Below are 19733 nucleotides of genomic sequence, written 5' to 3'. Positions count from 1 at the left end.
AAAATACGAATGTTTGTCTCTGGTATTTTAATACCAAAATTTGTAAAATCACAATTATGAACATTTTTACAGAATATTTATCCGTCAACTCATTTATTCGCCGATCAAGGTTAAAGCCAACAAAAACAGCTCTGAAATGTAGATGCATATATTAAAACTAAATTAATGGCAGCATCGCTCTTGTGGGCCATTTAATGGTGTTCGGCAGCCTCCTTAGCCTGGGACTCGGCCCATGCCTTCTTGTTTCCGGGCGAGTTGGCTGTTGGAAGAAAAATTATTACAAACGTGCACTTGCTTGTGTAAGCTCGGCGGCAGGAGCAGCATAACATACCCAATCGGCTGATCTTGTAGAAAACGGGCACGCAGGCAATAGCCGCAATGAAGTAGTAGCGCCAGATCCACTGATTCTTAATGTAGTGCTTGATGGGGAATTGGGCAATCTTTGCCGAGAAAGTGTACGGGTATTTCATGGGGCGACCCACGGGCTTTTCTGGAGCAGCTTTGTCGGCCATGGTAGTTGTTGATTTAGATACTGCAGTGGCGAGAAAATAGAATGCAAAAAATTATGTAATTTTCCCTGCGAATGTCGACCGAACGTACCTCGATGAAAGAACACAATAAAATCGGCAGGTGCAACTCTGCAGGAAAGCTATCAACTTTGTGCTGCTATCGTGCGTAGCGGTAATCGGAAATATACTTTTGTGTTAATAATTTCGAATATACTATGGTGACAGAATGTAACATAGATATATGGCTCACTTAGTTTATCTTTATTTTAGCTACTGTGTCGTGAAATATAATGTAAACCGGCTTATTTGTAGGATTTGCTAGATTGAAACTAGGGCTGCAAGACTTGGGATAATATCGATAGATCGCCTTTCAAATCAGCTGGAGTTTTTGTCGTCGTGAGCAAACAAAATTTAACAAATCGTAAGGTAAATGGACGCTAAAACATATAAATAGTTAATTAACAAGCCGGTTAATGAGAAATTCTACCATTTGCTAACCTCTTTGTGTGTCCTAATAGTGCCGCTACTAAGGGCTTCAAGCTACAGGCTTTCCACATCCTTTGCCATTTAAATTTCCATGTCTGTCTCCTTGCAAGCTATCAAAATGAATAAAACGAACGATCAGGTGTCACAGGTATCAGGCCTCACTCATTTATTAGCATCGTAGTGCACTTGTAGTCTTTGATTTTGCATGCCTCATGATTTGATTTAGAATGGGTTACCAGCCTGATACTTATCTCAACTCAACTAATAACACTCCCCACCCTCCCACAGACCGAGAGTCAGACGACCAAGGCCAAGCCAAAGAAACTGAGGCAACGTAATCGACCCCGAAACAAACGAAATCGCTTGGAAGATAGCACTGCGACTACAACAGAATCCTCGACTACCGATTCCGCGCCCACTGAGAGTGCAATGCCAGGAGACAGCAGCCAGCATGGTGCAACGCGTGAGCAGGTCATGGCAGAGCGCGAGGCCAAGAAGCAAGCCAAGCAGGCCAAGAAACAAACATCTACACCACCAGCGACAAAAATCATCACCGAAGTGGAGCAGACGACCATAACCACCAAGCTGACAACGACGACAACAACCACTGCCAGGGACAAGCCAGAACCGTCCGCAGGAACTGCAGCGATAGCTGCCCCAATTGCCGCGGTCACTTTCACTGCGGCGGCAGGAACGGAAACTGGTGACAAGACTCGCGACCAGATCAAGGCTGAGCGAGAGGCCAAGAAGGCGGCCAAGCAGGCTGCCAAGGTAGCCAAATCAAGTGGAGCGAAGGTCGAAGCCCCCGTGCAGCAGCTGGCCAATTTAAAGGTGACAGAGAAGATTCCAGCACCAACCGTAGCTCCAGCCCCTGCAGTGGTGGAGGAAAAGGCAAGAAACCTTTCTAACATTAAACTGAAAAGCCTCTAATCCTCTGCCATTCACAGAAGAAACCCGCTCTCAGCAAAGCCGATCGGCGGGCCTTACAGGAAGCTCAACGGGCAGCCAAGGCGCAAGGACAAGGACAAGTGAAGAAAGCGCAGCCAGCGGCCAAGGCTCCGGCTTCGGCTACTGCTAAGACAAAGGCTGCGGCCACGCACACGACACCCAAGGAACTGAAACGGGAAAGCGTCTCCCCAGTCAAGTCAGCGACGGCTGCTTCACCCAGCAAAAATACGTCAAGCACCGCCAAGTCAGAGTGCAAAGTAAAGCTCTTCAATCACTTGGTTTGTGCAGAGAAGGGGGCCAGCCTGTTCATCAACGATCCGCTGGTGCATCCGAGCATGGCGCGGCTGGGCGTGCAGTACGCTCAACGCACAGTGGTCGGCTCCAATGCGCGCTGCATTGCCTTCCTGCATGCCCTGCGGCAGGTGGTGCAGGACTTCGAGACGCCAGCCAAGAAGGAGTTTGGCCGCAGCTTGGATGCTGCGGTGCAGCACCACGTGGATCATCTGCACAAGTGTCGCCCGCTGGCCGTCTCCGTGTCCAATGCCTACAAACAGTTTAGGAATCAGGTCACACAACTGCCGGCCGATGTGCCAGAGGCGGAGGTAAGTTTCTCCTCGCCACTGTCACTGCTTCAGGGCTGCTGATCCAAATCCAATCGTTTTTGCAGATGAAGGAAATAATCGTCCACTTCATCGACACCTACATAGAGAACCAGATTGGCAAGGCGGCCCAGGCCATTAGCAGCTCTCTGCAGGAGAAGATCACCGATGGCGATGTGCTGCTCACCTTTGGCTGCTCCTCGCTGATACAGTTCATCTGCGAGGAGGCCAAGCGGCGACAGGTCGCCTTTCGTGTCATTGTCGTCGATTCGCGTCCCACCTGTGAGGGCCAGGAGATGCTGCGTCGGCTGCATGCCCACGGTATACCCTGCACCTATGTGCTGATCAATGCCGTGGGCTATGTGATGACCGAGGCCACCAAGGTGCTGTTGGGTGCCCATGCCCTGCTCGCCAACGGCTATGTGATGGCGCGCACAGGCACCGCCCAGGTGGCCCTCGTGGCCAACAGCCACAACGTTCCCGTTCTGGTCTGCTGCGAGACGCACAAGTTCAGCGAACGATTCCAGACGGATGCCATTGTCTACAACGAGCTGAGCGATCCTAATGAGCTGGTGCGCGACGACAAGTGCTGCCTCAAGAACTGGCCAGCCAAGGGCCACCTCACGCCCCTCAATCTGAACTACGATATTACGCCACCCGAGCTGGTCAGCGCCGTCGTCACCGAGGTGGCCATCCTGCCCTGCACCAGTGTGCCCGTCATTCTGCGCATCAAACCAGACATCGGCTACTAATCGTCGGATCAGACAAAACTCCGCTGCTGTTGAATAAATATTATTTTTTATTATTACATTTTGATCAAATCGATAAACAATTTTGAATAGTATTTTTTATGTTTTTTCCTTGCAGGTTAATGCGAGGGACCGCAGCTTAAGAGGGGGGGAGGCGTATTCTGTATGTAGATTGTGGCTGAAGGAACTTCTATACTCGAGACAGTTTTGATTGCACATCATACATATATCAGGCTTAATAGAATAGATAGAATGGGTGGGTTTCCTTCTCTGCTGTTTAAATTACAATTAATGGAATAGAATAGAATAAAAAAAAGGTGTTCTCGCACAGCGGTCCCTGCTGATTACGCTTTATATTTATAGACACATATTTAATAGGTTTTATATGCCTTCCCTTGTACTCTCGCTTGTGTGTGTTTGTTTTGTGGGTGCCAAACTACATAAATTTAACAAACAAAATATACAGATTTGTGCCCGACTTATGGCATAGATCCTATATGCATGCCTGGAGGCCAATCTATCGCGATCTAGATGGTATCGGATTTGCTCTAGTGTTTAATTTTGTTTTGCTTTTTGCAACAACTCGAAGGAGCTTCTAAGCAGCTACCACTACAAATGCAACAATAAATATGGTATAATTAATAGAATTTATGGTTTTTATAATTGTATATTCATCCATTCACTCCTCCCCCAGCACACAGACCTAACACGACCGACGACGACGACTCAACAATGTACTATAACTATGGATTAGGCTACAAGTTTACCCTCTGGCAGCATCCTCTACGGACTGTTCTTCTGCATTTGCCGAAAACAGCCGCGGCACACGGGCACCGGCTTGCCGCTGTCGTGGCCTGGCAGCGACACATTCTTGTCGATGCATCGTTCGCAGAAGATATCGCCGCAACGCCAGCAATGTGTCTGTCGGGGGATATGGGGGGTTAGGGATAAGCTACGTAAATCTCTGGTCAAGTTCTGTCTCACCTTTTTGCTAAACTGATCGAAGGGCGTGGAGCAGGAACAGGCGGTCACATTGCGCATGGGCTTCCAATCAATAGCCACAGAGTCGATCTCGTCGGGCAGGGCTTGCGGGGGGCTCGTCTGCTCTGCGTTCAGCGAGAGATTGGCAAAGGACATGTTGTTAGCCTTTAAGGGGTGGTCGTCGTCTGCTGCGGACAGTTCGCTCAGCTTCTTGTCGTAGTTGTATCTGGAAGGGGGAATCAGAGCTTAGAGGGGGGACTCAATCGACGCTGCCAATGGGCTTCTACTTGTTGTCATTGATCTCGTTGGGATTAGCCGCCACCTGTCCTGCCTCCTTGGCGACCTTGGTGGTGGTGCTGGTGGCGTCCTGCAGTTTCTTGGCCGACTTGGAGATGTAGCTCTTGAAGCTCGCTATGCGCTTGGTAAGATGCTGCACATGATCCTCCAGCGAGTTGGTGTGCTCCTTGCTGTCGAGCAGCAGGTCGCCCAGCGGTTCCCGCGGATGGATGCCGCTCTCAAAGCGGCAGTACATTCCTCGCCAGAATCTGCGGATGGTAACAGAAGATGAGAAAAGGCGCAAACGCAGACGGGCTGGTGCAGAATCCTTACTTGATGCACTGCGGCGCCAGATTGGCCTTGATCGCCTCATCCACATTGGGCTTGTACAGCGGATTGATATACTCGTTCAGGTGATTGGCCATGAAGCCCCACAACGAGAAGGTGCGCTCGACCAGCTTCAGGTCCAGTCGATCCTTCTCGCAGTTGCCCACGAAGGTGCCGAACTGGCACGAGTGCACATGGTCGTGCAGGATGAGCAGGAAGCGCTCGTTGAACTCGAATGCCTCGCTGCGCTGCGACATCAGCTGCCAGGTGCAGTCCAGGAACTGCGTAAATATGGGCGACACCTCCTTCGCATCCGTCTGAATGTGGCCACATCGCTCGCTGAACTTGTGCCCGAAGGCCAGCCAATCCTTTTCGATCAGTGCCTGGAAGCCCTTGATTGTGCGGTAGTACGGATTCAGCATCAGCTGCGCCAGCGAGCACACCTGAGCGGTGCGGTCCCAGCCATCGGAGCAGTGTACCACCACAGAGACGCCCTTGTCCACGGCATTTGCAATGAAGCTGCCAAGAGAAGGAGGAGAAAGAGGAGTTTCTGTTTGTTCAGCTGTCAACAAATAATTTCCCCATTTGTCCCCAGCCCAGCTGAATGAATGTTTGCCCACCTCGACGTGTCCAATATGGAGCGAATGTGCTTCAGCCAGCCAGACGACTCGAGGGCATTGAGGAATGCGCTCATGGTGGGTGACTTCTGTTCGCAGGCCTCCAGCACCTTTTGCAGGCTGGCGCGCTGTACGTGTATGTTCTCGATGCCCAGGAAATGGAACTTGATGTTCTCATAGAATGCCTCGTTCTCGTATCCCTTGCCGGCGGCTCGATTTGCCATCGCATTGATCTGCAAACATTGAAAGGCGTTTGGGGGGAGGGTGGGTCTATTTGCATGCTCCTCATCTGTCAGGGAATGTCAAATGCTACTCACACGCGGCCGCGTATCCACCACATACATGTAGTCTGTGTTTGTGTTTGTCTTGCGTATGGCCTCCAGCATTTGTTCATCTTCCAGGCAGCGGGCACTGAAGCCAGACAGCGGCTGGCTGCAGCGGCAAATGGATGCCTAAAGCAGTGAGAGAATTGGAGTGAAGTGTGAACATTGTGAAGTGTACACCCCACCCACCTTGTTGTTGTGCAGATAGGTGAGCGCTGGCAGGCGACCCTTGGAGCGGAAGCGCGAACTGCTGATCAGCATCAGAGTGGTGGCCTCCTTGGGCACGTAGATCTGGCGCGGGTAGGTGTCGCAGAGCTCGTACTTCTCGTTCATCGAGCACAGAGTCCAGTTGTCGTTGGGCACCAGCAGATGCTTGAACTCGGCCTCCAGCTTGAAGAAGTCCCAGCCAGCGCTCTTGGGGTAGTCATCCTTGGCCGGCTGATAGTTGAAGCAATACAATTTGTTGATGGAAACTGTGTAGGAGGAGGATGGGTATGAAGTGATGCACTGCCTCCATATATCGTTGCTCACCCGGCTGGAAGAGCTTCAGCAGTGATGTGTAGACGTCGTGGCACTCGGAGTCCTTGGGAATCACGAATGTGACCGACAGGAATGTCTTGCAGCGTATGAGGAGCGGCGATCCGGTTGTGCTCAGCGGCAGCTTCTCGATGCTGGCCACATGCATGTGCAGAATCTGCAAGTAGCAAATGCCAATGCCAGTGCCAGCAATTGTAATTTGTGCCATGAAATCGACCAGAACTACGATTATGCAACGCTTTCCGCGAAGCAAAAACTAAAGATACTGAAGGAAAAGTGCCCACCCAAGGCATTGGGTCAACAGAAGTACGTGCCTGGGCGGCCACTGAGTGCCTTCCCCACTTAATTATTGACGCGCCTCAGTGGCAGTAAAAACAATAATCCCGAGTAGCCTGTGGCTCGTACCTTGCCAATCCGAGGGATTATGAGCGAACGCCACCAAAAATCAATACACACTCCGAAAATTCCCACTTGATGGAGAACCACCCACTCGAAGACCTTTAACATTTAATTAATCCTCTTAACACTGGGCCAACAAGAGAGTCTCGTTCTCCCTCTGCCTTGGGGGGCACTTGTCGCACGTGCACTTGCCGCGTGGAGAGCATAATTAATGCAATTTTCGGGCAGGCAATTAAAATGCGATGCATGTGTGCGCTCCTGCTCGGAAATATTACGTATACGCAAGAGCTGCTGCAGCAGCCGCAATGCAATTTAAAGTTTGTGCGAATCTCCCTAATTGGTAGAGCCAACAGGATTTTGTGGTAATTACATAGTAATTTGATCATGCTGCCCCTGCCCCTGCCCCTTCCCCTTTCAGTTTTATTTTTGCATTTCCTTTGAAGTGTTTCTGCTTTGAGGCATACAAATCGCAATGCCTCGCATAATGCAAAAGAGCGCTAAGCCGTAGCAGCTTGACTAAGCGGTTTGTGCAACCACCAGCACAGCAGCCTCCCTCTCCTCTCCCTTCCGCCACCCCTAGTAAATTCAAAGAGACGCCACGCTGGGGTTTATGCCTGATGAGAATGTACTACTGTGCTGTGCGCAATTAATGTACATAATATATAAATGCTGGCCGGATTCAATTTGTGCGTTTGCGTTGGGGCTTATACGCTACGTGCTTCTGGTAAGTTTTTCTCTGTGCACTGATTGCAAATTTAAGCGGAAACTTAAAGCGCAAATACAGGAAAGCCTTGAGGCAACTTCTTAGGAGGAACTTTTCTGTACTTTTTGCATTCATGCTTGAGCCAAGTGGCGGAAGCGCGCCGCATCCACGACTGTCAGACATCATTCTTAGTGCAGAGTGCAGGTCTCGCAGGGAGATGGAGAATAAGCCTCAAACTTTTTGCCAGTGCGAGGTCAAGCCCAAACCCCCAGCTGGGAAACACATATTTGAGCACGTTTCCCCGTGTCCATAAGAACCACACGACATGACGACTCGGGAGGTGACTCAGAGGTCGGGGCACGGCACTAAATTGTTTGTGGCCCATTCCACGGTGTTTTCAATTCAAAAAGTACACACACAAACAAGTTGCCCCAAGGAGGGGCATAAAATAATTGATGATGTCATATTCTTGGTGGCTACTTACCCAGGTCTCCTTGTTGCTCTCGGGCTCGACGAATATCAAATGGGTGGCCGTCAGATAGAGTGTCCCGACAGTGGGATTTTTGGTATTGTAGCGATCTATCATCCGCACATTCTCCACCTGGCGACGAAACATAAGCAAAAGAAAAAAAGAGAGGAAGAGAGAACAGTTGGAAATGGTTTTAGCAGGCATCGCATGAATATTTTACATAATTTCCCCAAAATGGCATTTAAGCCCATCTTCATTTCAATTGCAGCTGCCTGCTGACGTCAGTGAGCAGCCCACACTCTGCCACAGCCGCATAACCCACTCTTCAACTTCCACTCCCCCCTACACACCCACACACCCACACAAATATTACAGAAGCCACTGCATTGCCAGGAAAAAGAAGCAAGTTCAAAGGATAAAGGGATTCTTTTATTTAACTTTCTATGAAATTCCCGTGCAACCCTTCTCCTAGAATAGACTCCATAAACGAGTGCGAGCTTTAAAATATACTAGAAGAATGGCATTCAACCATTAAACAAAACCGCTTGGCAGCCATCCATCCCATTCATGCATTTGATGGTCCTCATTCTCATCCTCACACTCTCATTTATCTCCTGCCGCCTCTTTGTGGCAGTTCTTATTGCCCGAGGGCCCCAGCCGCTGGGGCCTGCTCATCAACAGACTAATTTCCTTTCATGTCATTTATACGGGGGCTTTGACTTTGGCTTTGGCTTCGCCTCCTGTTCTGTTCGAGGCGGGGCCATTCTTGTTATAGATAAGGTTAGTTAATTGTCAGTGGGATGGTCGTTTCATTACCCCAGCAGGACAGCGGCAGGCAGACGAATGTCTGGATTCAATTTAACATGCAAATTGAACCTACATCATGGCGAGTATACAAGGGGCTTTGAGGATTGGGATCCCTTGATTGCATCCAAACTCAATAAACATAGCATCCTCTGCTTCTGCTCTTCGTCAAGCAATGCTTTATTCGATTTTCAACAGATGGCAAATTGAAAGCGGAATAGAAAACAGGCGACGACAGTTGTCAGGAGACTTGGGAAGCCTTTTCAGTTGCAGTTTGCGGTTGAGCGCTTTGATGGACGAGTGCAATTTTGTCCAAAGGCTATTCCATCTGTGACCACGATGGGACGCCCACTCATTTAATTGGCCGCCCTGCCAGCAGTTCCTGTACAGCTCTCGACTCGAGTACTGCGCTGACTATGCAGCAATTTGTGAGTATTTGTGGGGGAAATGGCTACACAAATGGCGCCAGGATGCAGCAGGAATCGAGTGACCCAAATAAGGAAATGGGGCCTGGAGAGAGGCCAAGCGGGGTCAAGTCGAGGGCGCCGAACATATTGCTCCAGCTCGATGGGGGATTTGCATAATTTCCGGCCAAGAGCCGGCGGCTATGCGTAAAAAAGACAAATTTGTTTGACTTTCTCTCGGTTTTGCATAGGCAAGGCGATGAAACGGATCTGAAGCCAGGATGGAGGATGTCTGTTACCTTCTTGAGCACACAGTTGCCGTTGTAGAAGACAGGGGCCTCGTTAAACTCCTCCTCGATCCAGGAGACTACTTTGTCGGAGACAAACGGTGGCACCGGCACGCCCCATAGCCTCTTGTTGCCATCGGGCGGCTCCTCCGTCTCCGGCGATATGTTGTCGAAGCTCAGACGCAGGGCCGATGTGGGGGATAGTTGGCGTTCGATTTCGTTGAATTTATTCATGAATCTGGTAAAGTCCATTCCTTTAGTTTCGTTTCGCAGTTTATGCTAATGTTTTTGTTTTTATTGCTGTTGTTGTTGTTCTTGTTGCACAATGTCTTATTGATTTTGAATTACAGGGAGAGAGAATGAGCGGGCAGGGACGAGCACGAGCACAGGCACTGGCCCTTTTGGCTTATAAATCAAATCACGTGAGTCCAGGCGGTGCTGGGACGGGATGGTTAGGTTCGATACTTTCACTTTTCGACTAACAGCACACAAAGTACGTACTACGTATGTATATGGATGTATGTATGTATGTATGTGCACATGTATGTATATTTGGACACTTTGTTATTCCCACTTTGGGGCTCGTTGTGTTTGTGGGTGTGGTGGTGCCGCAGAAGAACAAGCTCCCGACACGAGTGCTGGGAGTGAACTCAGCTGCCAGTGTGGCTGGCGCGCGCCTAAATGCATGCTATGCTTGCTGTTGGGGAAATTTCTGGCCAGGGGGAAATTTGCTCAGCCAATGGGAAGAGAGCAGCTGGCGCCTAAAGAGTAAAACAAAGCAAATACTACTGGCATACCCTGTAAGGAGTGGGTATTTAGGGTTCAACTTGTGCGTATATAGCGCCTTAAGGCATGCAATGATTAGTGGGTGCCCAAGGAAAATTTGCTCATGCTATAGAAAACTAAGCAAAATCGTTAAAAGCAACAAAGTAAATACTTGCATACTATTCTTAGGGCTTTATATATATTATATTTAAATGTTAAGTGTCCTATGTATGACTCACATATCGTTAAAGGGAGTACTAAAAATGGTGCGTGTAGTCTTGATTTTATTTCTATTTGCAATGTCAAGGGACAATTGAGAGTGGGTGTTGAACTTGTGGGTTCAGCTAAAATGATGTTTGGATGAAGGCTAAAAAGTAACCTCCACAAATCTGCGCCTGAGTGTGTGTGTGTGTGTGTGTGTTTGTAGGGGAAAAGAGCACGAGGAGACATATTTCTGGATAAATTCCCATCCCATTCCTATGCGCATGTTTTAAAATACATTTATATATAAATAGACATGATTTGTGTGTCCTGCGGCAAACTGAGATGACACCCGCTTGGGAGGCAGGGTGCCCTTGGTACTGTGCCGGTCCTTCCTCTGTCGCCCGCCGTCCAGGTTGACCATCGATTTTGAATAGTCCGAGCAGAAGGTGGAGCAAACAAGGGCTGTGCAGCATGACTCACAACTCTTATCCAGGATTTAGATTGGACAATGCCACAAAGGTGACTACTGTTCAACAAATAGCACAGTTTGGACTTGATTAAGGCCATAAACATACCTTAGCCAGCTTGATATCGTCCATTGTTTACGTTTTGTTTTAGTCGCCGAGTATCCGTGGAATAATAGCTACAAGGTTGCCTCACAGCCGATCGGGATTGCAGCACGTGACACGCACTGATAATACAATTTAAATACACTTTTTTCCTAGTTTATATGCATTTTTTTTAATAAATATATTAGTATTAGGGATGTGAAATATGGAAGTATTATGTATCGATAATATTGATTCGATATATAGTGTTTGTTGATAATATATTTTACAGCCAGCGTCACTATTGGCGATAGTTTGCGCGAGAACTTTCAACACTTTTGCTTGGTCTGGCAGCACTGGAAACGTTTAAATTCAAATATTGTGCGCAAAAATGCATTTAATATACTTTAAACACATAGAAATAACAAAGAATGCGTTTGCTATCAAAAGTTGACTAACATTGACGGTATTCGGTGATCGTTAACCATTAAGTGCACTTTAGGCGTGGGGTAGAGTATTAAATGCGGCGTGTTCGTCGTGTTCATTTACGCAGTCCTACGTATTTGGTCCAGACCCCTTTGTGGTCGAAGTACGGCTTGTTCCGGGAGCAAATGATTGCCTCCTTGAAGACGTCAGCATAGTCCGAAGGCATCGAACTGTGCTTGTATAGATTAAACAGGAATTCATAGATCTAAAAGACCAAAACAAAACAAAATGATTAGGAAATAAATAGTGGAGTTTTCCTCTAGTCACCTTTGCTTCATGATCCTTCCAGAATATGTGATCGCACAGATACTGCAGGCTCTCGGGAAAGAGAATGAGTCGCTGCTTATCGTCTGTGGCCACCACATCGACACTGCCCAGCAGCACGGCACAGCCGGAGAGCACATCCACGGCCAAAATGAAAATGTCCAGCAGATAGAGAGCCCTGTTCACCTTCTCCTTGTTTGAGGCCTCGGCCAGCAGCATCTGGATCTCCAGGAATATTTCCATGATCCAGTTGCAGGCATGCTCGTCGCTCCCAAAGGCATACAGAGTGGCAGCCAAGTGGCGATAGAAGAACGACCGCTCCTCCGTGCGCTTCTCGTAGGCATCGATGATGGGCGTCAGCCACTTGAGTGGGTTGGGCAGCTTGTCGTTGTACAGCACCAGATAGCATCGGATGATGGTGGCCTTTTTCAGCTTGCCCACGGGCGTCTCCCACCAATTGGCGGGCGTGGTCAGCCCGTCGATGGCATTCGGATGGAGCACGGCCACCACTTCTGTGTAACGCTCGAACAGCCTCGAGTCCAGATTCATCGAGTCCATGTAGCGCTCCACAATCAGCGTGAACACATCCAGCACCTCGGGTATGTCGCACTTTCCCGTGAATATGTACTTGACGCTGTCCAGAAACTTTTCAAAGAGGCAGCCTGCAAACAGTAGGACACGAGGTGGTCATCGCCTGAACAAAAAGCAAGTCATTAAAGGTCGCCACTCACCCTCGGCAAAGTCGTTTAGCTGTGACTCCTTGAAGCAATAGACAGCCACCTTTTCGGCAAAGTTCTTGATTATCTGCAGGCTCACGCTACTGGCAATCTCCGGCAGCAGGGAGAACAGCAACAGCAGATCCTCCTCAAAGCAATTGGGCTCGAAGTCCACAAGAAAATTCTCCAGCAAGCGCTTCGCTGTGCCAGAGCTCGATGCCTGATTCTTGGCTATCATGATGCAGTACTTGCGCGCATCGAACGATAGGTGGAAGAAGCTCGTCAGGCAGCTCCAGTCGAGCGGTGGTATGGGCTTGGGAAACTTCTTGGACAACGCCCTGAGGGCAAAAGTCACTGCATAGGGCTCTGACACGTAGTCCCCGAAACGGGCCTGGCCCACCATGTAGTTAGTAACGGCACGGAGCGGACTTGTCGCGAACAAGCCGACCAGCTTGCGCGGCTCTGGCTTGCCCTCGGGCAGGCGGTAGACTCCGCTGCGGAAGCCGTTTATATCGTTGCCTATGTGGTGCGCAATCAGATCTGCTGCCGCATCTCCGCATTCCGGGCGAATCTTCTGGAGCAGCTGCACCCACACCTCGCCGGGCACAGTCTCCTCCTGCAGATCCACCACCTCTCGGCCACTAGGTCCGCCTCCCAGTGCACCGCCGACAATCTCAAAACGAAACTGAGCCGGAATGTGCCGCAGATTGAGCGTCGTTCCTGGCTCGTAGCTCTTTAACGCTGCCAGAGCATTGCGAATCTGTGCTGCGTCTGTGCCCGGACGACTGATGGCCTGCCACAGCTGCTCCAGGGCATCATCCGCAAGCTTCTCGTACTCCAGCGTGGGTGTCTGCAGCAGCGGAACTAAGCCAAAGAAATGGTACAGCGACTTAAGAGTCTGCGGACGCTGTTCGCCGCGGAACTTGCTACCCAGAGCATGCCACGTGGATGCTATATTGACCGTGTGGCTGTCGCACAGGGCATAGAGGGCATCCAAGGCCAGGGATGTAGCCAGATCGCCCGATTCATCGGTGCAGCTGTTTAGGGTATTGCTGAGGTGAGGCAGCAGCTCTGAGCCATGCAAAGTTGGCCTGCAAAAGATGGATTTGGGATGAGGAAAAGAATACAACATCCGTGTTCATTTGTGGGCTACTTTTCCTGGCAGATTTCGCGCATGGCGTGGGTTCGGGCCACTTGCAGCTCCCAGCGCTTATCCCCCTCCGGCAGCGGCTGGGAAACTTGCTTCAGCAGGAAGGGATAGGTGCGCGTCTCCACGCGCCACAGACGCAGATACAGATCCACACAGAAGGTGCCATTCTCGGTGGACAGATTTCGAATGGTGTTCAGAATCATGGGCACGTTGTCCTTGGCCAAACGAGAAATATTTTAGTTGTAGACTCGTGGGATGTTCATTTGAGAGCTCACCTTGGACACGGCAAAGTGGGGCAGGCCTCGCAGCAGCTCCAGTTGCAGCTCGGGATTGTTCTCGTGGGCTAGCTTGAATATGTAGGTCATGAGGAAGTCGTAGGCGATGCCCTCGTTCACCTTAATGGTCTGCAGGAGCACTTCGTAGATCTTGAACCAGCAGTCAACGGGCGGCTGTCGGGAGAGGAAGAGGGCGCGCAGGAACAGATGCAGGCGCTGACAGAAGGCCGTGTTGGCCTTGACATTGAGGGCGTCGACAAAGGCGAAGACATCCTGGTTCTCGGAGGCATCGAAAGACTCCACAAGATTGGCCAGATCAAAGGCAATCGCTATGTCCGGATGATAGTTGCGCATGTGGGCCGGCTGCAGCTGCCTGGTGGATATCCGCTCGCCCTCATCCGACTGCTGGAGGTCGAGCACACGCTGTACTATTTGGTTGGCCAGGGCCAGCCCTTCGGCGGGTATGAATGCAGTCTGAGACATCCACTGAATGATGCCATCCAGGCACATGTTCAGAATGTATTCATGGCCACTGCGCTCCTGCACGACCACGAACACAATGATGCGCAGCAAGTCGACAAGGTAGAAGGGGGACAAGACGTGCAGCACTTCCGCCAGCAGGACCAGGAGCACATGGTAGTGGTCCCGGGTATGCTCACGCGTCGCATGCAATGCGCGTTGCAAGCACAGCAGACTGGGCCGAGGATCAATGCCGTAATTTGCCAGCTGTTTGATCAGGCAAGCCTGGTAGATGCACAGATCGATGGACTGGGCGTGATCTGACTGCTGCAGGAAGTAATCGATGGCTTCGATCACCAGGATGCTGGTGGACAGGCAGGTGCTGGCGTTGTTGAACTTGCTCCACGACAACAGCTCCCGCATCAGGGCAAGGGCCTCTGGCTGGCTCTTACTCAGGCCGAGCAGGCAAGTCCAGATCGGTTTGACATCGTGCAGCGTCTGCGGATTGCACAGCACATAGAGGAACACGGGACGCAGATACTCTACGCTGTGATTGCGTATGCTGAGGATGGAGTTCAAATATCAATCAAAGCTTTACTAGTGGCAATCGTTGAGGCTCACCTCTTGTCGTGGTGCTGGCAAATGCCGATGATCTTGTTGCTCACATCGTTCATATTGACGCTGGAGTGCTGCAGCAGCGATATGAGGGGATGCTGTTGGGTCTTGAGGCCATACGAGCACTGATACGTCTCCGGCTCCTTCAGCAGCGATGTCTTCTGCTTCAGTCTGAGCAGCTGTAGGCCCACTACGCTCTCCGTGATGATGGCAAAGTGCATCGGGCTGCAATGGAAAATTGACACAGAGTGGGTGGGGTGCGGTTGGGTGGGATGTAATAACAGATTACAGAACTCTGATGGGGAAGCTAACATTAGGGTGGAGCGGTCAGCTCTAACTGGCGTTTAGACCAACTTCCGTTGCAGTGCAGGGAGTCGGAGACGACGCCTAACGACTTGCACATATGCAAGGAAGCAGTTCCACGCGGGTAAATCGCTTTGCGCTTGACGGGGTAATTACAATTCACGCGTTGGCCACCGGATGACGGCTTCTGGCCTCCCCGGGCCCTGTAATTGTGGTTCGCTCCCCTTGCAAGCCAATTAATATGCAATCCTTTTTGCCTACACTTGCCGCTCATCAAGGCTAATTCCTGCTCCTGCATTACATGACCGTTTGACGTCCTTCAGGGTGGATAGGCTGGGGGGAGGGGCAACGCAAACATTTCAAGTTCAATGCCAGAGTTTTTACTCGCTTTGCATATATCAAAACAGAAAAATTTGTAAGGCAAGGCCAGCAGGATGTGGCATGTGGGCGGTGTGGACAGAGTCCGGGCAACATGTGCGTGCTGGGAAATGGCTAATAGATTTTATGGCACCCCGGGCACAATCCCATCCCAGATCTGGGTTGGGCACTGCAAGATTGAGCACTTCGGATTGCGGTCAGCGGAAATCAAGTCAATGTCAAACAGCTTGGATTTCCTAGCCCTAGTCCATCCAGCAAGTCATATTTCATTCTCCCATTTATCACATGACGTGCCAAGTGCTGGGGCAATTAATTTGTGGCACGCGGCACGGAACGCCGCAAGCGGCAAGCGGAAATGTGTAGCATTGCGTGCCGATTGGAAGAACAATGTTAAGAGCAGTCCCAATCTGCACATTGGCAACCGCTAAATGGTCGGTTAATTAAGTGCTCCGGGCCAAATGCAGTCTGCTCTGCGCCCAGTCAGTAATTTATGCACCTTTTGCGAGCAATTTCGCAATTGGATTCGCTGCGTTCCATTTGGCTTGTCTGCCACTCCGGAAGTTCAGAGGCGCGCCCCAATGGAAGTGTGTAATGTGGGTCGTCGGTTTCGATGCAAGTCCTTACCCGGCATTGCCCAGCATGGAGAGGAGTGTGTTCTGCACACTGTTGGCATCCAGCACACCCTCGTCAACGAGCCGCACCAGCGTCTGACAGCTCATCAGGCTCAGTTGCATGTGCTCGTGCTTGCATTGGGTCTTAAGAAAGTCAATTTCTTTGATTTGATGTTCGGCGACCTGCTTTTCCCGGCTCTCGACGATTTTGTTGTATACCTTCTCCAGGCAGGCGGCCAGCTTGACCACCGAGCTGTTGGGCTTAATGCTGCTGAAATCCTCCATGGCTGATGGCTTCAAGTGCTGAAATGGCAACAACAATTCTCTCAGTTAACCTGCTTAAACTTTCAATGCCCCACCACACACACAACACAACGCCAGCGACAGAAACACGATTTATGGTTTGTTTGGGTCCCGTGGCACAGAGGCAGTTTGAAAATGTTGCGCGGCGCGTGTCCTTTCTGCTACTCGGCCGCCATTCGAATGAAACCCGAAGTTTTTGAACATTGCCGCGTTTGCAAATTGCAATATCGCGCGTGCTCACACCACCCACATACTCACATCAGGCCCAATCGACCTCCTGATACCTCATTTCATGCCAAACAGTGAAGGTTGAAACTGCCAGTTTGTTGTTTTGGCAAATTTGTTTACCTTTACGGCGGAAAGTTCGGGCAATGTAGAGGTGTCAAACCATCGAGGGCACTATCGATAGTATCGATGTTTTGCTGCTATCCGATACTATCGAAGGTTTTGCGACTATCATTATAGTATCGATTTTTTTTTTTTTTAAAACATTCAACGTTGATATTCCTCGATTTTGATATCCCGTTTAATATTACTAGCTAGTGGGCCCTCTCAGCCCTTAACAAATAGTTTTATCCAATTTCTCAATAAATTTTATTCAGGATTGGTTAGTGTTCAGAACTCTTTTTTATTGGATTGTTTCATAATAATTTTCAAACAAAAACGGACAAAGCATAAGACGTAATTATTGACTAAATGTGACGTCATTGTTGCTGGTCTGTAATTAATGGTAAAATTGTTGTTCCAAGCTCCATTGAAACATTAATAATGATTTTATCTTAGATTGACATGTTTTGTCTTTTATAAATACATTTATCCCGGTTCTTATCGACAAAATATACCGTCTGACCCACAAATATATACCTAAATATACAGTCTTATTTTCATAATATACCGTAAATATACCGTATATTTTGGTACTTCCGTATCGAGTACGGCAACACTATTCTCAGCGCAGTATTTCAGCAATATATCGTTATTTCGATATATCGATAGTTGGAACGATTTGGCGGTAAAAATCATCTTATTTCGAAAAAGCCTATGGTCTTTGCTATATGCATATTACTTTTTTTTGCCTATTTTGTTATAGGTGAGCGCCGATGAGATACATTTGCCTGGACAGCCACTTGCTGTTCGAGCATGGAGCTCCCGCTTTATGCACATGTGCAAGCGAGCTAAGACATGTGAGACAGCCCCGCTGGAAAATCCACGTCCTCCGATAAAGACTCAGATTCAGACTTCCTGCGGGCCCCAGGAAGGATGCCAAGGCCCCCGACGGACAGCCAATTATTCAAGTTAAAGTATTAATCTATGCCATAGATTCTATGGACATGTTTCAACCTTGATGAACAAAATAAAACATGTTCTGCTGCTCCTTCCTTAAAGCAATTTCTCCAATATATCAAAAAAATTAACCAATAATTGCACTTAAGTTCCCTGAATTTCCAACGAAACACCATTAAAGTGAAAATCAAGAATCATAAATATGGAAATCTTTCAGCTAATGGGCTTGTAGGGGCACAGACCCTGGGATTTATGCTTGACACCAACTTCACCCTGATATTTGTATTTACAGCATGCTCTGTTAAGCCACTACAACATCCTCATCATCGTCTTCTTCTCCTGCTTCTGGTGCTCCTTTGCTCTGAATCTTTTTCCCTGCTTTTTCAGTTAATTGACTTTATGCATTTTTGCAGCGCGCCTCGTCGTAAAATGAAATTAATTATGCCTCTGCCAGTGCAGCTATAAAAGTGTAACCAAGCAAAACAAAAGTCGGCAAACGAGGTTTAAAAAATGGAAGCCAGAGTTAAAAGCGGAAAAGGTAGGCCACCCAATGTCCTTCCGGTGGCATGGTGGTCTGGTATTTCACTCGTCCGTCCGGCTTCAGACCTAAAAGAAAACTCTGAAAAAGTATAAAAAGCATCACAACCGAGTTTAAACTGCAATCATTCATGGCAGCGAATCCGCGTCCTGGCATCAGAAAGCGGGGAAGACAAAGGTTAAGCCAAAGACAGGGCAACATAATTTCCGTTTCCGGGCCCGGAATCTGTATTTTCGGTTGTGCCCCGCCCCCAACTCTACCCCGCCATTCAACATTGTCTGAGGATTTATGATTTTATTACCACAAGGCAGTGCCGGCCAGAGCTCGAAACTGAGAGCTCGACAAAGCAGAGAGCCTGGGAAAGCGGAAACATTTCTGTTTGATGCCACGACTTTTGCCAGTCCAACTTCCACCCCACAGCGGGCGGGCGATGCCAAGGCTTCCAGAGGGGCGAAAGGTTATGGGAAACCGCCAAACTGTTGCATCGGTAACCGTGACGTTAATTTATTTTGTTCCAATTTTAATGTGTACATTTCTGGCTCAAAGGGATTTTGCGGTTCCTGTCTTGTGGTTATTATCGCGAAGCGTTTGATAATCTCCTGCTGGTGCTTCTGTTGCTGCTGTATCTGTGTTGTGTCTCCGTTCTGGTTGCCAGGCTGGCCCCAACGTCCCAGGGCATCTGCTGCTTGGTATTTCAATATAATAATCCCATGAACATCAGCTTAATACAAGCACAATAAATGTGCTTGTTTATGCAGCCTAATGATTTACTTTCAAGCCCCATGGCAAAGACCAAAAAGTACTCCCAGGGCCTGATACCTGATCATTGCTGCGGTTAAGAGAGTTTGCTGTGGCGCTGACTGCAAGACAAAGTGGCAAACAATTTAGCAAGTTATGTCCTTGTCTTAACTTTTGTACTACTCCCCTGAGATTTGCTGTAATTTTCAGAAAAATTAGGAGGTTTCTGTACGACGTTCAATTATTGAATGTGTTGCTTACGCTTTTGCTGAAAATACATATAAAATCTTAAAGGCTTCGAAGTGGTTTGTACCCTGAAAAAGTTTTCTAAAACTGTTGGTTTGCTCTTAGTAAATTTTCCCATGTTCTGTATGTATTTATATTACCTCAGGGTATTTAAAAATTTCTGAAAAATGGCATGCTGTACGAATATCTCGGAAAAAAATGGGCACCACTCACACCACCATGGCACACATTGACGCCTGTTTTTATGAACTGTTGATGTCGACATTCGTACCTCGCAGCCGTCTGCGTGGTTAGCATGGAACAACGAGCACGTGGCACACAATTTGCATGCGCTCCGGCATGGCAGGTGCTCGGTTCAGCTCGGGTGTGCGTTTTTTCCCTCCCCCACCCGCTGGCCACAATCACATTGCTTCAATTAAATGGAGTCGACTC

The 19733-nt window shown here is 49.0% G+C and overlaps 4 protein-coding genes across 6 annotated transcripts; 1 reads left to right on the top strand and 3 right to left on the bottom strand.

The window, feature by feature from the left end:
* Window positions 1-76: 76 nt before the first annotated feature.
* On the bottom strand, window positions 77-532 carry LOC111075905. The gene is made up of 2 exons (XM_022369427.2): window positions 332-532; window positions 77-259 (listed from the first exon to the last, which is right to left on the bottom strand). Exons 1-2 carry the CDS (start codon window positions 510-512, stop codon window positions 192-194), a joined length of 249 nt encoding a protein of 82 aa, XP_022225119.1. The 5' UTR covers window positions 513-532; the 3' UTR covers window positions 77-191.
* Window positions 533-832: 300 nt separating this feature from the next.
* On the top strand, window positions 833-3386 carry LOC111075904 (translation initiation factor eIF-2B subunit delta). Of its 2 annotated transcripts, XM_022369426.2 has the most exons (5): window positions 833-935; window positions 1028-1143; window positions 1284-1886; window positions 1943-2545; window positions 2611-3386. In XM_022369426.2, the coding sequence occupies exons 2-5, from the start codon at window positions 1087-1089 to the stop codon at window positions 3292-3294; spliced, it is 1947 nt and encodes a 648-aa protein (XP_022225118.2). In that variant the 5' UTR covers window positions 833-935; window positions 1028-1086; the 3' UTR covers window positions 3295-3386. The 2 variants fall into 2 exon arrangements, with proteins under 2 accessions (XP_022225118.2, XP_041449054.1); XM_041593120.1 differs by lacking the exon at window positions 1028-1143 and having other exon boundaries at window positions 849-935.
* A 549-nt stretch (window positions 3387-3935) lies between these two features.
* On the bottom strand, window positions 3936-11160 carry LOC111075903 (myotubularin-related protein 6). 2 transcript variants are annotated; one of them, XM_022369425.2, is made up of 10 exons: window positions 10963-11160; window positions 7939-8055; window positions 6347-6509; window positions 6005-6288; window positions 5810-5944; window positions 5496-5725; window positions 4882-5394; window positions 4560-4817; window positions 4276-4498; window positions 3936-4212 (listed from the first exon to the last, which is right to left on the bottom strand). In XM_022369425.2, the coding sequence occupies exons 1-10, from the start codon at window positions 10984-10986 to the stop codon at window positions 4075-4077; spliced, it is 2085 nt and encodes a 694-aa protein (XP_022225117.2). In that variant the 5' UTR covers window positions 10987-11160; the 3' UTR covers window positions 3936-4074. The 2 variants fall into 2 exon arrangements, with proteins under 2 accessions (XP_022225117.2, XP_022225116.2); XM_022369424.2 differs by lacking the exon at window positions 10963-11160 and adding an exon at window positions 9431-10051.
* A 156-nt stretch (window positions 11161-11316) lies between these two features.
* Window positions 11317-16879, bottom strand: LOC111075889 (focadhesin). The gene is made up of 8 exons (XM_022369407.2): window positions 16754-16879; window positions 16206-16495; window positions 14907-15125; window positions 13827-14847; window positions 13555-13766; window positions 12417-13492; window positions 11689-12347; window positions 11317-11626 (listed from the first exon to the last, which is right to left on the bottom strand). Exons 2-8 carry the CDS (start codon window positions 16475-16477, stop codon window positions 11477-11479), a joined length of 3609 nt encoding a protein of 1202 aa, XP_022225099.2. The 5' UTR covers window positions 16478-16495; window positions 16754-16879; the 3' UTR covers window positions 11317-11476.
* Between the last annotated feature and the right edge of the window lie 2854 nt (window positions 16880-19733).

The sequence above is a fragment of the Drosophila obscura genome, unplaced genomic scaffold (genome assembly GCF_018151105.1).
Source record: "Drosophila obscura isolate BZ-5 IFL unplaced genomic scaffold, ASM1815110v1 contig_186, whole genome shotgun sequence".
In the NCBI taxonomy this organism is placed as follows: Eukaryota; Metazoa; Arthropoda; class Insecta; order Diptera; family Drosophilidae; genus Drosophila; species Drosophila obscura.
This window is presented reverse-complemented; position numbering and strand designations above follow the sequence as displayed.

What these genes read in the sequence shown, in the direction of transcription:
- LOC111075905 (XM_022369427.2), bottom strand. Translation starts at nt 512, where the DNA reads ATGGCCGACAAAGCTGCTCCAGAAAAGCCCGTGGGTCGCCCCATGAAA. An exon ending in CTACAAGATCAGCCGATTGG is followed by an intron (nt 260 to 331) that starts GTATGTTATGCT and finishes TTCTTCCAACAG; the next exon opens with CCAACTCGCCCGGAAACAAG.
- LOC111075904 (XM_022369426.2), top strand. Translation starts at nt 1,087, where the DNA reads ATGTCTGTCTCCTTGCAAGCTATCAAAATGAATAAAACGAACGATCAG. An exon ending in CGAACGATCAGGTGTCACAG is followed by an intron (nt 1,144 to 1,283) that starts GTATCAGGCCTC and finishes ACCCTCCCACAG; the next exon opens with ACCGAGAGTCAGACGACCAA. An exon ending in CTGCAGTGGTGGAGGAAAAG is followed by an intron (nt 1,887 to 1,942) that starts GCAAGAAACCTT and finishes TGCCATTCACAG; the next exon opens with AAGAAACCCGCTCTCAGCAA.
- LOC111075903 (XM_022369424.2), bottom strand. Translation starts at nt 9,670, where the DNA reads ATGGACTTTACCAGATTCATGAATAAATTCAACGAAATCGAACGCCAA. An exon ending in GCTGAAGCTCTTCCAGCCGG is followed by an intron (nt 6,289 to 6,346) that starts GTGAGCAACGAT and finishes CCTCCTACACAG; the next exon opens with TTTCCATCAACAAATTGTAT. An exon ending in CTGGCGCCGCAGTGCATCAA is followed by an intron (nt 4,818 to 4,881) that starts GTAAGGATTCTG and finishes TACCATCCGCAG; the next exon opens with ATTCTGGCGAGGAATGTACT.
- LOC111075889 (XM_022369407.2), bottom strand. Translation starts at nt 16,477, where the DNA reads ATGGAGGATTTCAGCAGCATTAAGCCCAACAGCTCGGTGGTCAAGCTG. An exon ending in GCTAAACGACTTTGCCGAGG is followed by an intron (nt 12,348 to 12,416) that starts GTGAGTGGCGAC and finishes TACTGTTTGCAG; the next exon opens with GCTGCCTCTTTGAAAAGTTT. An exon ending in GGAAGGATCATGAAGCAAAG is followed by an intron (nt 11,627 to 11,688) that starts GTGACTAGAGGA and finishes TTGGTCTTTTAG; the next exon opens with ATCTATGAATTCCTGTTTAA.